General features: G+C 39.9%; 1 protein-coding gene across 2 annotated transcripts in view; it reads left to right on the top strand.

The window, feature by feature from the left end:
- The first annotated feature begins 6903 nt into the window (after positions 1-6903).
- Positions 6904-14866, top strand: part of Suz12 (SUZ12 polycomb repressive complex 2 subunit) — a 43130-nt gene continuing 35167 nt past the window's right edge. The window contains exons 1-3 of one of the 2 annotated variants that reach the window (XM_085695484.2): positions 6904-7422; positions 9389-9435; positions 9517-9581. In XM_085695484.2, the coding sequence (XP_085551610.2) occupies positions 7140-7422; positions 9389-9435; positions 9517-9581 (395 nt within the window). In that variant the 5' untranslated portion in view covers positions 6904-7139. The remainder of the gene's footprint in view (positions 7423-9388; positions 9436-9516; positions 9582-14866) is intronic. The other variant, XM_085695483.2, reaches the window with a different exon arrangement.

Below are 14866 nucleotides of genomic sequence, written 5' to 3'. Positions count from 1 at the left end.
TAGTTTGGGTTTGGTTTTTGTGGGATTTTTATTTTTGTTTTAAACATGTGAGGCAATTCTTGTGTAACAGTTTCCTCCAAGATTGAAATAGTCCATCTTGCCAGAAAGTTCCTAAAGCAGCAAGGTAAAGAACTCAAATAGCTTCCAGGATTTCTTGAAACTGGCCAGATTCACTCCATCCTCTCCCTATCAAAGCAAGCAAGAAAAGCTGAGAATCCCTCTCTGAGGGAGTGATACAGCTGCTGAGAAGATTCTCAGACGAGAGCTGCCTGGAAAAGATTTAGACCAATAAGGCACCTGAGAAGGACACGCTCCAAACTGCTGAGCTGCCAGCAGGTTGTGCAGTGTGCTCCAGGTTCTCAACACTGTGAGCTGTTACTGATGCTGGGGTGGGCTCCAGGTTCTCAACACTGTGAGCTGTTACTGATGCTGGGGTGGGCTCCAGGTTCTCAACACTGTGAGCTGTTACTGATGCTGGGGTGGGCTCCAGGTTCTCAACACTGTGAGCTGTCACTGATGCTGGGGTGGGCTCTGGTGATGCAGCTGTCTTTTGAGTCATTTCTGGTCCTCTAAGTAACCCCTCACCCATACACTTTAAAGAAACCCCAATCAAACTTATTGGTTCATCAAGTTGGACTTCGGTGGAGTCTGTATTTTGGTCTGTCATGGGTCTCTATCTAATGTGAGCTGACGTGTTGCATTTACTCAGGGAAAGTTTTATTACACAACAGCATTGCAGCATGGAGACCCTCACTAGATGCATCCTGGATCTTGAGACTCTCGAACAACTTCATGAATTGTCAACCAAATGACCTTCTACTGTTTACAAATTGTTCAGTCTGTAGTATTCTCTGTTACAGCAGTCAAAATGGACTAATACACAGTGTTCCTCCTTCATGAAAACTGAAGCAAACATTTATTTAAAATAAATATTTTATTTAAAATAAATATTTAAACAAAATTTTATTTTATTTAAAATAAAAGCAAGGCATGGTGGTGCAGTCCTTTAACCCGAACACTCAGAAGGCTGAGGGAAGCAGATCTCTGTGAGTTCCAGGCCAGCCAGAGCTTACAGAGTGAAAACAGCAAAACGTAGAGGTAATTCTAACAAGACTAAATTTTTTTCTACTGGATGGGGGTAGTGTACGGGAAGGGAGGAGAAAAGACAAGAGAATCAAAAGTTCAGTTTTGATTTCAGCTATAGTTTGAGTTCAAGATCAGTCTGGGGTACACAAGATCCTGTCTCAAAAACAAAATCAACAAAAGAACCACAACAAAAACCAACAAATAACAATAAAAACCAAAAAAAAAAAACAAACAAAACCACAATAGACTAGAGAGATGAGTCAGTGAGTGAAACTAATCACCCTTGGGTTTGTTTCCAGAGCTCTTGAATTTTGAGGTATATTCCAGAACGCACAATTCATGCTGTTAGTGATTCTCACTAGCAGATTGTAGAAGACAAGTGTAATGTAGTGGTGGAAGAAGGAACCTAGCAAGGAGAAGCAGTCCCTTCAATGATGTACAAAGAGATAAAAAACTGAGCAATTTTTTACTGAAGATCAGCTGGGCTACAGACCTCACCACAGTGTAGTTTATCTTTCTCCCTGAGAACCTTCCTGAAACTGTGGGGCTTCCCAGAGGACAGTCTGACCTGGATCTGTACAATTCAGGAAAACATGTGGGCTGTTGAACCCCCTTGGAACTGGGTTGCTTGTATCTTTACTTTTTTGTTTCTTTGTTTCTTTTTAGAGAACACCTTAAGAAGGTGAGGTTGACCTTGAACTCCTGTGCCTCTGCCTCCTAAATGCTGGCATACAGGCACACTGTTCCCAGCTCCTGGCTCTGTAACTAGGCCCAGTTCTTCCCTTTATAAGCTGCTAGGAGGATTACTTAATAAGAAGTTCACGTGTGTGTGTGTGTGTGTGTGTGTGTGTGTGTGTGTTTGTGTGGTGTTTTCAAATATTATAATTTTTTTAATCTTTTTTTTCAAGACAGGGTTTCTGTGTAGCCCTAACTGTCCTGGAATTTGTTCTGTAGACCAGGCTGACTTCAAACCCAGAGATTCACCTGTCTCTGCCTCTGCCTTTGGAGTGCTGGGATTAAAGGCGTGCACCACACCACCCTCATTATTGTTAATGAGTGTTATATGGATAGGATGTTCAGCAAATATCAATCTACCTTACATTTAAAATTAAACATAAGACAACTTGTGCTCGTTTTTAAAAACGAGCATAATAGCGGTTTCCAGGCACAGGGTTCTCAAAATCCGAGTGTAGATAGTTCCAATTTGGCTCAGGTGGTTTCTTTTCCCTCTGGTTATTAGTGTCAAGTTCCTTCTTGTCCCTGGGGTTCTAACTATGGCTTGCTACCATCCTTATTATTTCCAGTTAACTCTAGATATACACAAACACACATCAGTGGTTTATTATGAAAACCTAATAATGCACAGCAAATATCCCATGGTTCTTATGTTTTTCTTTTCTAGACAAAGGAAACAAAAACAATTTAACATTTGGTCTTAAGCTTCAAATAAGATCAATGAAACTACTCCTTTACACCACCACCTATTAGGCAGGTTGTTGCTATTTTTATCTTGGGGCATTTTTGTTTCTGTTGTTTTAAAGTTGGATTATATTTCTCTCAGAATTAACATAAAACATAGCTAGTTTACTCAAAGCATGACAAATATTCTTGATATAATGTCTGCAGGCTTATTTTAGTAATTTCAGTCCTTGACTTTAAAGTTACCTGAATAAATGGAGCATAGAAAGACATTGTACAAGTTTTAAACCAAAACAAACAGATCTGTCGAGCAATGGCGGCACAGGCCTTTAAGCTCAGCACTCTAGAGACAAAGGTAAGCAGATCTCTGTGAGTTTAAGGCCAGTCTGGTGTATAAAATGTGTTCTAGGACAGCCAGGGATACACTGAGAAACCCTGTCTCAAAAAGCCAAAACCAACCAGCCAATTAAACAAACAAAACCAGGTTTGAGATCTTGGATAACTTTAGTAAATATACAAATACTTATGACTGACTTGATATTAGGGGCAATGTTTCCTACAGTTTACAGAGTATCAGTATCTTCTCACTGTAAGACTCTGAAATTTTGTCATATGATGCTCACAAGTGAGGCTGCTGGGGATAGACTGTCTGGATTAACATCTCAGCCCCAGGGATGCTGAGATGGCTCAGCAGGTAATGGTAATGGTGCCTATTGACAAACCTGGCCACCTGAGTTGGAGTCTCAGGAGTCACGTACTAGAAGACAGAACAAAGCCCTAACCCTGCAAGTTGTCTCTGACACTGCCCACAAACCCATATAAATACATTAATGTAATTTTTTAAAAAATCTCTGCTCCAATACTGACTATGTACAAGTTTCACTATTTTTTTTTCCTTATCAGTGAAGTGGAGATAGAATTATCTTAGGTGGCTAATCAGAATATTGAGTGAGCAAGAATATTAAAAACTTACTATATTGCCTGGTACATAGTAAGCACTCAGATATTGTAATTTACAGTTGTGCACCGGTGACGGTCCTTAGTGACATTCACTGAGATGGCCTTTATATATGCCAGACCCTGTGATAGAAATCAGCCCTATCCAAGGGTTTATTTCAGAACAGAACAAAAAAGATTTGCTAGTTGAACATGGTGGCTCTGTAACTCCAAAACATAGGATGTTAAGACAAGACTGCCATGCATTGTGGGCCAGCCTGAGCTACAGAGTAAGAGCCTGTCTCAAAGTAATGAAAGACATACTGCTGTGCCTCAGAGGTGTTTACTTTGTTTCAATGCTGGAGCTTCAACTCAGGGCCTTGGGCTTGCAAAGAACATGCTCTAGCATGGACCTAGCTAGCTCCCACCCAGTTTGTCATTAAGTTGAATATGATTCAGTTTGTGACTATGAATGGGGAAGAAAGGTCTCTATTTACCTTATATCTAAGTGAAATTTAATATTTCCTTCAATTATTAATATGGGGGGATAAATCATAGCAGTGTTAGCCATTTCTGTGGCTTTGCTACCAAGAGAAATAACAGCTTGCTCTTTCTGGTTTTTTGGTTTTTTTTCCCCCCCGACACAGGATTTCTCTGTTTAGCGTTGGCAGTCCTGGTACTTGCTCTGCGGATCCACCTGCCTCTGCCTTCTAAGTGCTGGGATTAAAGGCATGCATCACCACTGTCTGGCTAATAACAGCTATTTCTGTATTGCTTTATATATTCTCTCAGTATTTCAAAATACAACTTAGCCATATCATTATTTTGTTTTGATAGTTAGACTGTCCTATGACCAAATCTTCTATCAATCATAGGACTGTATTCATAAAGAAACATTTAAACCATTACAATTGAATCATTTTGCTGTTTTGGGATTAATATTTTATAATCTGTTTTCTACGTATGTATTTTTATGTGCCTTTATATCTTCACTAGACTACTGAAGATTCATGGCATAAAAATGTTAAAAGTCTTATTAACCCCAACACTGGGGAGGCAGAGATAGGAGGATCTCTGTAAGTTCGAGGCCAGCCTGGTCTACAAGCTTGAGTTCCAGGACAGGCTCCAAACTACAGAGAAATCGGGTCTCAAAAAACCAAAAAGGAAAAGAAAGAAAGAAAGAAAAAAAAAGTGCATAGAGAAATGGTACTGAAGTTATAAATTAGAGAGCCACTAAACAAACAAGTCACTTCACCTCCTTCAGCCTGCTTTGTCAGCTGGAAAATGAAATAATGCCAGGGTCATAGGACCATTATAAAAATGTGAGTTAGTATCTATAAAAGTGTATTGACCACCGCAAGCGCGAAAACACTATTCTCGCCTTACAGACATATCTGGTCATGTGAAGGAAATGGAGCATGACCTTTGACTTTTAGTAGTTTACATTCAATCACAGATTACAGCACGAAGGAAAAAACAAGCATAACATTTAGAAAGCAACCCAAATTCATTGTTTGGAAGGGGAATCAGACATCCGCATCATTGACCATTGACCGTGAGTTGGCAATCACAAATATCAAAAACATTTACAAGTAACAAGAGACGTCTGCAAACGCTTTACCCTCTGATTGAGATGATGATGTAACAAAAATGACCACTCAGTTACAAGTTTTTTTTAGCATTCTACATACACTTTAGACAAAGAATATAAAAGTGAGAACCTGGCAACAGTACCTCTCTCAATAACGCCATGACTAGCCTTTTTTTTTTTCATGGTCAATGTTGGTTAGCTCAGATGTGCACTATCACATCACTGTCTCATGCTGCCATTTCCTTTAAGAATACCCCAAATCCCTCAGGTCCATTTCTCTTTTCATCAAAGATTCATGATAATCTTTCACTTGGTTATTTGATTGTCTGTCCCCCCCCCCATTCTTTCCTCTCCTACAACAGAACTCTGACAAATGTTGAAGAGGGAGCATTTCGACAGTTATACGTATGTCTAGTTAAATTAGCACTCGGTATTTTGGAATTTGTTTAGAGTGATTTAATTATCCAGACTCCTACTGAATTTCCCAACACTAGGAAGCAAGAGATGGACAGCTAAAACGTCAGAAATCTCAGTAGGATGGCATTAATCAGAGATGCACTTACAAATCTAAAGAAAAAAAATCTACGTACCTACTTTGAAAGGAAAAATATTTTTAAATACATAGACTAGTATAAAGATCTGAGAGCATTCTAAAGTTTTGTCTGAGTATAAAATACAGGCAGGGGCTGACTTATGGCTCTGCACGTAAGAGCACTGGCTGCGCTTCCAGAAAACCTAGGTTTGATTCTTAGCACCCACCTGGAGGTTCACAACCATCTGTGACTCCAGTTCCAGGAAATCCAACATCCTCTTTTGGCCTGGAAGGACAGCACACAACCGTGCTATACACTTATATGAAGTATGAGCACACTCATACACATAAAATATTTTTAGTATAAAAGTATTGCTCGCTAATTTTGTCCAATTTGAAATTCCAATCTTTCAGTGTAGTAGCTCAACTGTAAGCCAATTTGTACGAAAAGACTTAGTCGGGCCTGTGCATCCGTCTTTTCAAGCAAGACGCTCAAAACACGGACTCCCTGACAAGCTTTTGACAGCACAATGAATAGTCAGTCTCCAGAAGTATCCCTACTTCGAATTACCCATTCTTCTTGGAGAAGAAAATTAGTATCTACGCTGCCTGCATCACGTTGAGGGACCACAACCTTAACCTTAATCGGGAAGGATCCTGACGCCGCACAGCACCTAAAACTACAGGTCTCATTTCTTTTGAGACACGCCCGCCACAAAATCGACCGCTCCCTTTGGCGGAGAGCGCCCATTCACGTCCGACAACGGCCGCCGAGACAAGCCTGTGGCTGAGCGCGTGGATTTGGGTTGTGGGTGGCTCGGGGCACGTGGCGGCGTGGGGACAGGGGACCCGGTTCCCTCCTCCCGCCTCCGTGGAGAAGAGACTGTGAGCACACCTCCACCCCCGGGGCAGGCCACTTCCTAAGACCACACAGCCTCGGGATCCGCGGAGGACCCCCGCTCCTCTCAAAGGCTCCTTCGCCCTGGGTTTCTCCGACACCCGCCTCTCGTCAGGGGTCCTCGACCCCCTGGGGGCGGCGACGGACGACGCCCCCGAGGCGAGAAACGGCTCTCTATTGCGCTCTCTGGTCCCCCTCTGCCCACAATGCACCGGGACCAGCAGGAAGGCCGCTCCGACCCCTAATTTTCCCGCGAATTCAGTTCAAAGAGGCGGCCGGGCCCGCGGTCGGCAGCGCGCACGGGCCAACCAAGCCGCGCCTCCGCGAGAAGCGCCTCCGCGTGACTGACGGGGCGATCTGCGGACCAACGGGCTGGGCGGCCGGGCGGCGCGCGCTCCCGTCGGCCAATCAGAGCGCCGGGCGGGGAAGTGGGCGGAGCGGGGCCAGGGTAGGGTGAGCGGCCTCCGAAGCGGAGCGGGGCTCGCAGGAGACACTTTTTTTTTTTCCTCCCTCCTTCCCTCCTCTCCTCCTCCCTTCCCTTCCCCTCTCCTCCCCTCTCTCCTCCTTCCCCCCTCGGTCCGCCGGAGCCTGCTGGGGCGAGCGGTTGGTGTAGCAGGCGCTCACTCTCCGGGGCCGCCCGGCGGGTAGCTGGCGGGGGGGAGGAGGCAGGAACCGCGATGGCGCCTCAGAAGCACGGCGGTGGGGGAGGGGGCGGCTCGGGGCCCAGCGCGGGGTCCGGGGGAGGCGGCTTCGGGGGTTCGGCGGCGGCGGTGGCGGCGGCGACGGCTTCGGGCGGCAAATCCGGCGGCGGGGGCTGTGGAGGCGGCGGCGGTTACTCGGCCTCCTCCTCCTCCTCCGCGGCGGCGGCGGCGGCGGCGGGGACCGCGGTGTTACCGGTGAAGAAGCCGAAGATGGAGCACGTCCAGGCTGACCACGAGCTTTTCCTCCAGGCCTTTGAGAGTGAGTGTGAGAGGCTCTGGGAGGGCGAGTGCCGCTGCTCCGCGCTCGGGGCACTGGGCGCTCCGCCGGGCTTTCGTGGAGTGTACTTGGTTTGGGAGTGGAGGGAGGAATTGGGGGACGTCCCGGCTCCCGGGGTCCGGGCTAGGTCCGTGACTCCCGGAAGATTCGCCCTGGAGCTCCCACGTCCCGAGCAGCCTCGTAGGTGAGGACGTGACGGTTGAACTGAACGCGGCCAGATCCCGAGACTAGTTCGTGTTTTCTTTTATGCCTTACCTACTTTACAAGTACCGGGGTTCCAGCTGTAGGTTTCGGGTGGCAAAGATGTGCGGACCTGAGTGCGGGGAAGCCGAGGAAATTGTCAGTGGGCTGAAATGCCTTCGCACTCACTTGGGCTGCGTGTTAACACGGCACCATTTGAAGCCTTAGCCTTTCTGACCTATCCGCCCATTTTATGGATACGTAGACTGAGACAGAATGGGCAGGCGTCTTCTCCGGGGACGACCTCGGAACTGTATCTTAATTCCAGAACGTTTTCTTATCTCAATTTTTTGTTACAAAAGGTGCATGGAGGACGAACCTGTGACTTACTTGGGAAAGGGAACACAGTGTCTGGAAACAAACAATAGAATTTATAAACAACATTATGACTACGAATAAAATTGTTACTTAATAGATATTTTATCCTGATTGTTTTATTTCGCTTTTGTGTAGATACTGTAATTTGGGCAATCTTCTAGCTAAGTATTTTAAGGCAACTTGAATAAACTCAGCTTTACCGTCGAATGTCTTTATTTATAATATTACCGTGGCATATGTTATGGGCATGGTATCAGCTGTGCTTGAAAAAGACGTTTTACATTGTTTAATACTCTTTTTTATTCTCATGAGCGCTTCACGAAATTCTAATTGGAATTTAATAAAAATAATTTTGATTTTTTTATTGACAAATATTGAACCTGCTTTAGAGATCATTATTCCTTTCCTTAATATCTTTTATAAAAATCTGAGAAGCTTTTACGTAAAAATGGAACTGAAGGATAGTCATAAAAATAAACACGCTCGTTTCTACCTCTTCTAAAATATCTCATCTCCGTTTAATTTGAAACTAAAGCTAAACTGGAGATTAAGTGGAAATTTAAAACTTTTTAAATGTTATGAGAAGGTAAATCCTCTAGGAAGGTTTTAACTACTTGTTTGCAGATGAGCCCACCTGCGAGAAATTGTCATTAAGGGTTAGTAAGGGTTAGAGCTTTTTTTTTTTTTCCACTTTTAATGTTGATTTCAGTTTCTGGATGTTTACGTTCTTAATATAATTATTAATTTAGGTATTCATAATTAGATTAATACTCAAAGAAATGTGATTCTGGTAGTTTAGTAGTAACAGTGGAAGAGGTATGAAGATATATTTTCAACTTTAACCTAAGTTTTTTATAAAAATTAAATTTTAAGCATTAAAAGATTGTTCTGGGAACCTATTAGTTACGAGTTTACAATGTAGTGAATTTTATAATATTGATTTTTGAGCATATCTGTATTAGAATGTTTGGGAAGAGTTTAATTTGGCTAGTTAATACAAGTTTTTATAATAGTTATTTGGCTTTAGTGAGTTTTTGTGGAATAGAGTTATCTCTAGGTACTTTTGGGAGAGAAAGGGGTAGTAAGTCATAAATGAATTTACTGCTTTTTGCAGAAGCACAGTAATGAACACTTCCTTAGGATTGGTTAGCTTGAAATTGTTGCTTGTATCTAAGGAGAGAGAATGGCAGGGGGAGGGAAGAGGATTTTGTGAATATGCCAGCCATAGACTGAATGACCTTTGGTGTTTACTAATTTTCTGGATGTAAACACAATAGTACACCATTTTTACAAAGGAAATTGTTTTGTGCTGGGTTGCATGGGCTGCAGTGATGGTTTACGATAAGTTCATTAAAAAGATTATGTTTGGATTTTGTTTCCCATTACCCAGAACCAACACAGATCTATAGATTTCTTCGAACACGCAATCTTATAGCAGTAAGTAGTCAACTAAATTTACTAATATTATTTGATTCTTATAACTTCATCTGTAATTTTAATATTTTTAATTTTTTATAGCCAATATTTTTGCACAGAACTCTTACTTACATGTCTCATCGGAACTCCAGAACAAGCATCAAAAGGTACATTTTATGAATCTTCTTTCAAGCCGGTCAAACCACTAGGAAACTTTGTCTTAGAGTGGATGAGAGATTCTCAGGAGAGAGTTCTTCAAAGTTTTGTCTTAAAAGTTCTAGTTACATATTATGTAAATTGAAAAAGCAACTAGCTGAATTTGTAATAATTTTATTAAAGTATCATTTTTATAATTCTAGTTTATATAGTTTTTTGTCTTCAATAGACATTATCTAGTGAAGTGATTTTTACTGGCTCATTTTTACTCTTTGCTGTTCTTTTCAAGTTTGGTTGCTAGGACTTAAATGATTTCTAAAGGGCTCAGGGTAACTTACTTTCTTTGATACTTTTGAAGTTACTAGAAGGGTCTCTAAAAAGATGTTTTGATCCTCTGCTCTTAGAGCAGAGTCTGGATGTGTTGTACAGGACTTATTTTTATTGTATGAACTATCCCTGTGTGATTTAGTAGTTAATCAAAGGTAATGATGGAAATCAAGTTCTATGATTTAAGTGCAAGATTTACTTATTGAGCCTATCAAAATATACAACTTTCAGATGAAAACTTTTGGTATCAACAATATAGTCTTACTATTAGTTGAGTCAAGGTCTTCTGAGGTACAAATGGCAGGCCTGAAAATTCACTACATAAGCTAGACTGGCCCCAGACTTGTGACTGTTTTGTCTCAGCCTCTGTCCCAGTACTAACATTATAGATGTGAGCCACTATGCCTATCTATTTTAATAGTCCTGACTTAAAAAACAATTAAGCTACTTAATTCAATATGTTAGAAACTAAGCTGGTCTCAAAAAAAAAAAAAAAGAAGAAGAAGAAGAAACTAAACTGCTTGGTTGCATGAATTTTGGTTACTATGAAGGCATCACATTTCCAGAGCAAGATACAGTTTTATAAATGCATTATAGTTTATTATGAAGAACTGAAATGTAAGAGACTGTCTTCTAGCAATTGAGGGAGCTGGGAGAAAGAAATTAACTGCATTTAATAGGTAAAAGTAAAAGCTGCTAAGCACTCAAATAACTAGGAAAACAATAACAAATTAGACAACAGAATTAGATTGTCACCGCATTATTTGATCTGTGCCAAGAGTCACCAACTTTTTATGTTAAAGGAATAGTAAATATTTTAGATTCTTGTGGCCAAAACACAAAATCCAAAATATTATCTAGGTGCTTAATATAAAGAAAAAATGTTTATAAATATTTTATTAATGAAGTTATATATATAAGGACACAATTTACACTGTTTTGTAATACAAGCCTATTAGAAACACAGAATCAGCTGGGTGGTTTCTGCTCATGCCTTTAATCACAGCACTTAAGAGGCAGAGGCAGGTGGATCTTTGTGAGTTCGAGACCAGCCTGGTCTATAAGCTAGTTCAAGACAGGCTCCAAAGAAAGCTACAGGGAAACCGTCTCAAAAAACCAAAAAAAAGAAAAACAAAAGAAAGAAAGAAAGAAACGTAGAATCCTTTTTAGGAGAATAAAGAATAATTCCCTTAATGATAAGGATTCTCAGTCTGTTTCTATCATCTGATCAGCTATTCATCGTTATCGTCAAAGACCATTCTTGGCTTGTGGGCTTATATAAAAACAGTGAACCAGATTTAGCTTGTAGTCTGTAGTTCAGTTACTTTTGATTCATTCTGTAGAACTTTGTGGATTTAACTTTTTTTAATTAAAGCTTTTTAATATTGTTAGTTATTCCAGGATATGACCTGATTTTGATTTTAAAAGTAATAGTTTAAGATTTATTTATTTATTATGTAGACAGCATTCCTTCCATGTATGCCCGCACACCAGAAGAGGGCACCAGATCTCATGATAGATGGCTGTGAGCCACAATGTGGGAATTGAACTTAGGAACTCTGAGCAGTTAGTTCTCTTAACCACTGAGCAATCTCTCCTGCCCCAAAGTGATAGTTTTTAAAAGCTAAATTTGGGTTAATTTATAAGTAGATTGAATACACATCATTTTCATAATGTTTGCTTATTAGACTGTCTCTTGAGATATATGCTAGTAGACATAGTATAAAAAATGGGCATGGCATGGTGGCATATGCCTTTAATCCAAGCATTGGAATGGCAGAGGCAGGTGGGTCTCTGAGTTCAAGGCCAGCCTGGTCTACTTAGTTCTAGGACAGCCTGGACTACATAATGACACTCTGTCTCAAAAACTAAGCAAAATTTTGGTTTTTCTGGTTATTGCCTTTTGGATTTTTAGAATGGTCTTTGGGGGATTTTAAAGCATATTTACTAGCCTAGAAACATTTAAGTTTCATTTAGACTATGTCCTCACAAAATACATAGGGATTGCTTAATTCTTATGTTATATATGATTGTAGGACTTTAGGAATAGGACCTTTAGATGGGAGGTCTTGGCCACCAGTAACTTGGAAGGTTTATGTTATACAGTAAATACCTATATTTGCATTTATGTATAATATGTATTATTAGTATAACATTATTTTTTGGGGAAGGGCACTGTTGGGAATTGAATCCAGGATTTCAGACTTGCTGAACAAATGCTTTTACCACTTAGCTATATCCTTAGCCTCATATTTTACTCTCTTCGAAGTCATACCTCTTCGAAGTCATACCATCAATTGTAATATTAATTCTGGTGTATTAGTCTTCAGTCTTACTTCATAGATTTTATTTAAATTTTTATGCAAATACTATAGGCTTATCCTACTATGACAAAGTAGGATTAAAGATGAGATTTGCTTATTTATTTATTCATTTAAGGAAATGATTTCATAGTGTATCCCAAGCTGGGCTAGAAGTTGTAGTCCTGGCTCAGATTCCAGGGTACTATGATTACAGGCATGCAACCTTACACAAGAAAGGTCTTTTTATTTAGTCTATTTTATTATATATCTTAAGTTTTTTTGAACCCTACCAGTATGTTGTGAGCCCCCCCCAAGTCCATGTAATTTTAATCATTCTTTTTATTGGTGACCTTACAGTACTATTTCATTTGTTAATCTCAACTGTGGTGTGGTGTTGCTTTTCTAAAGAAGTGCTTCTGGTTGGAGAGGTGCTGTTTTTCTGTGGTGTCTTCCTTTTTTCCTATGGAAGGCTGGATCGTCCTTATGATCTTACCTATTTCAAACTGTTGCTACTGTTCAGTTCTCTTGGTTTTTCCGGTGTGAAACTCAATATTGGAAGAAATGCTTGGGTTTTGAGTCTTACCTTTCTTTCTTTCGACAAAATTAAAATTTTTTCTTTGTCACAAAAAATTAATATTCTTAAATGTTTCCAATAATTAAAAACCCTTCTTTAATATTTCTACTAAAGTTCTTTGTAATTAGCCTAAAAGAATCCTTCAGTTTTCTTCTTATTTGTAGATTGAAAATAGACTTTTTTTTTCTAAATTCTAGGCTCTATGATAAAACTTTAAAATTGATTTTTTTGTTATTCTAAAGATAAAGAGATTTCTTAAAAAATTTTTTCAATAATGGAGAATGATTTTGTTCACTTAAAATATAGACAATACCGTTCTGTCAATATTGTACTGTAATGTATTCTTATTAGCACTTTCTTATAGGAAGTTTTTATTAATGCAGTTGAGTATTTGACCCAACACTGTGGCACATGTTTGTAATACCAGGTATTGAAGGGACAGAAGGGAGGATCTCAAGTTTGAGGCTACTTGTCAAAAACTTGTTTGGGGGTGGGGTGGGGCTGGGCTGGGCTGTTTTTAAAGACTAAGCCTTCATAGATATGTAATTTCTATTATTTACACACAGGTATTAAAAAACTGTTACTGAGGGGCTGGACAAATGGCTTAGTAGTTAGGAATACTGATTGCTCTTTCAGACCTGAGTTCAGTTCCCCAAATCACATAATAGCCTTTTAACCATTTATAATGGGATCTAATGGCCTCTGCCATCTTATCCTCTGTCATGCAGGCATACATGAAAATGGAGCTCTCAAATACTTAAAATTCTTTTTTGGTTTTTCAAGAAGAGGTTTCTTTGTTAAACAACCCTTGCTGTCCTGGGACTTACTCTGAAGACCAGGCTGACCTTGAACTCACAGAAGTCCTCCTGCTTCTGCCCTCCCACCCCCCAGGTGCTAGGATTAAAGACGTGCACCACCATCCTGGCTTCATTAAGTTTTTCACATCCTAATTTTGAAACCACCTCTCTATAAAAGAGAAACATTTGTTTTCTGATTAACAAATTGCATGAAACTACATTTTCACCTTTCTGTCTCTAGGACATAGCTCACATTGAGAACTAAGATGAATATTTTTTAATCCATTCAACTTTCATTGTGTTGGGAGATTTTGTTTAAGTTTTTATTTTCTGTGTGTGGCAGGGAATTCGTTTTCTCTTAAAGCAGGTTAAGCCAGATGTAGTGGGTATGTCTGTAACCTTCAAGACACTGAGGCTTGTGTTTGAGGCCAGTTTGAGCTTGCATAATGAGTGATAGGCCAACTAAAGCTGTATAACAAACACCCTCTTTCAACAATCAAAAGTGTCAAAGCAGAATACATAATTTTATGATTGAATCATGTACCCTAACTTATTGTTACTGGTTTTTGTTGTTGCTGTTTAACCTTTTCAGTGTGGCATATCATTTAGCTGAAAATTTGCCTGTAACCTTTGAGGATGTTTATGACTGTCAGTTACAGTTTATAGCCTGGTGTAATGGCTCTTACTGTAATCCCAGGATTTGAGCAGCTGAGGTAGAAGGGTTGTCCTGAGTTCAAGTCTAGTTTGGGTTACAGAATGAGACACTACTTCAAAAAAAGATATACAAAGAATAACCATGGTGCTGGTATATATTTGTTGGGTTGCTTAATAGATAATGGGTGTTCCAGCAGGCTGTGGTGGCACACACCTTTAGTCCTAGCACTAGAAGGCAGAGACAGACAGATCTCTTGAGTTTAAGGCTAACCTGGTCTACAAATTCCTGACTTCTAGGATAGCTACAGAGAGAAAACCTGCCTTTAAAAGCAAAAAAAGAAAGAAAGATAAAAGATAGATAGGTAGATAGATAGATAAGAATGGTTGTTCCAAAAGTATGCTTACTTTGCATTTGTTTGTCTTTATTTGATAAGGTGCTTAAAAACCTATTAACATTAAGACCTTATGAAAAAACTATATGCTTACTGAAAAATAACTACTGCCCTTCAGGAACTTATAATTATTAGAAATAAAATACTTAAGAGAGATTTTACATGTACAAAACTTTAAAAATAAGTAAAATTAAATGCCATGGGTAAGGAGAATTACTCATGACTTAGAAAATTACAGGAGGTTTCATG

Source organism: Myodes glareolus, chromosome 9, assembly GCF_982192425.1.
Source record: "Myodes glareolus chromosome 9, mMyoGla1.1, whole genome shotgun sequence".
Taxonomy (NCBI): Eukaryota; Metazoa; Chordata; class Mammalia; order Rodentia; family Cricetidae; genus Myodes; species Myodes glareolus.
This window is presented reverse-complemented; position numbering and strand designations above follow the sequence as displayed.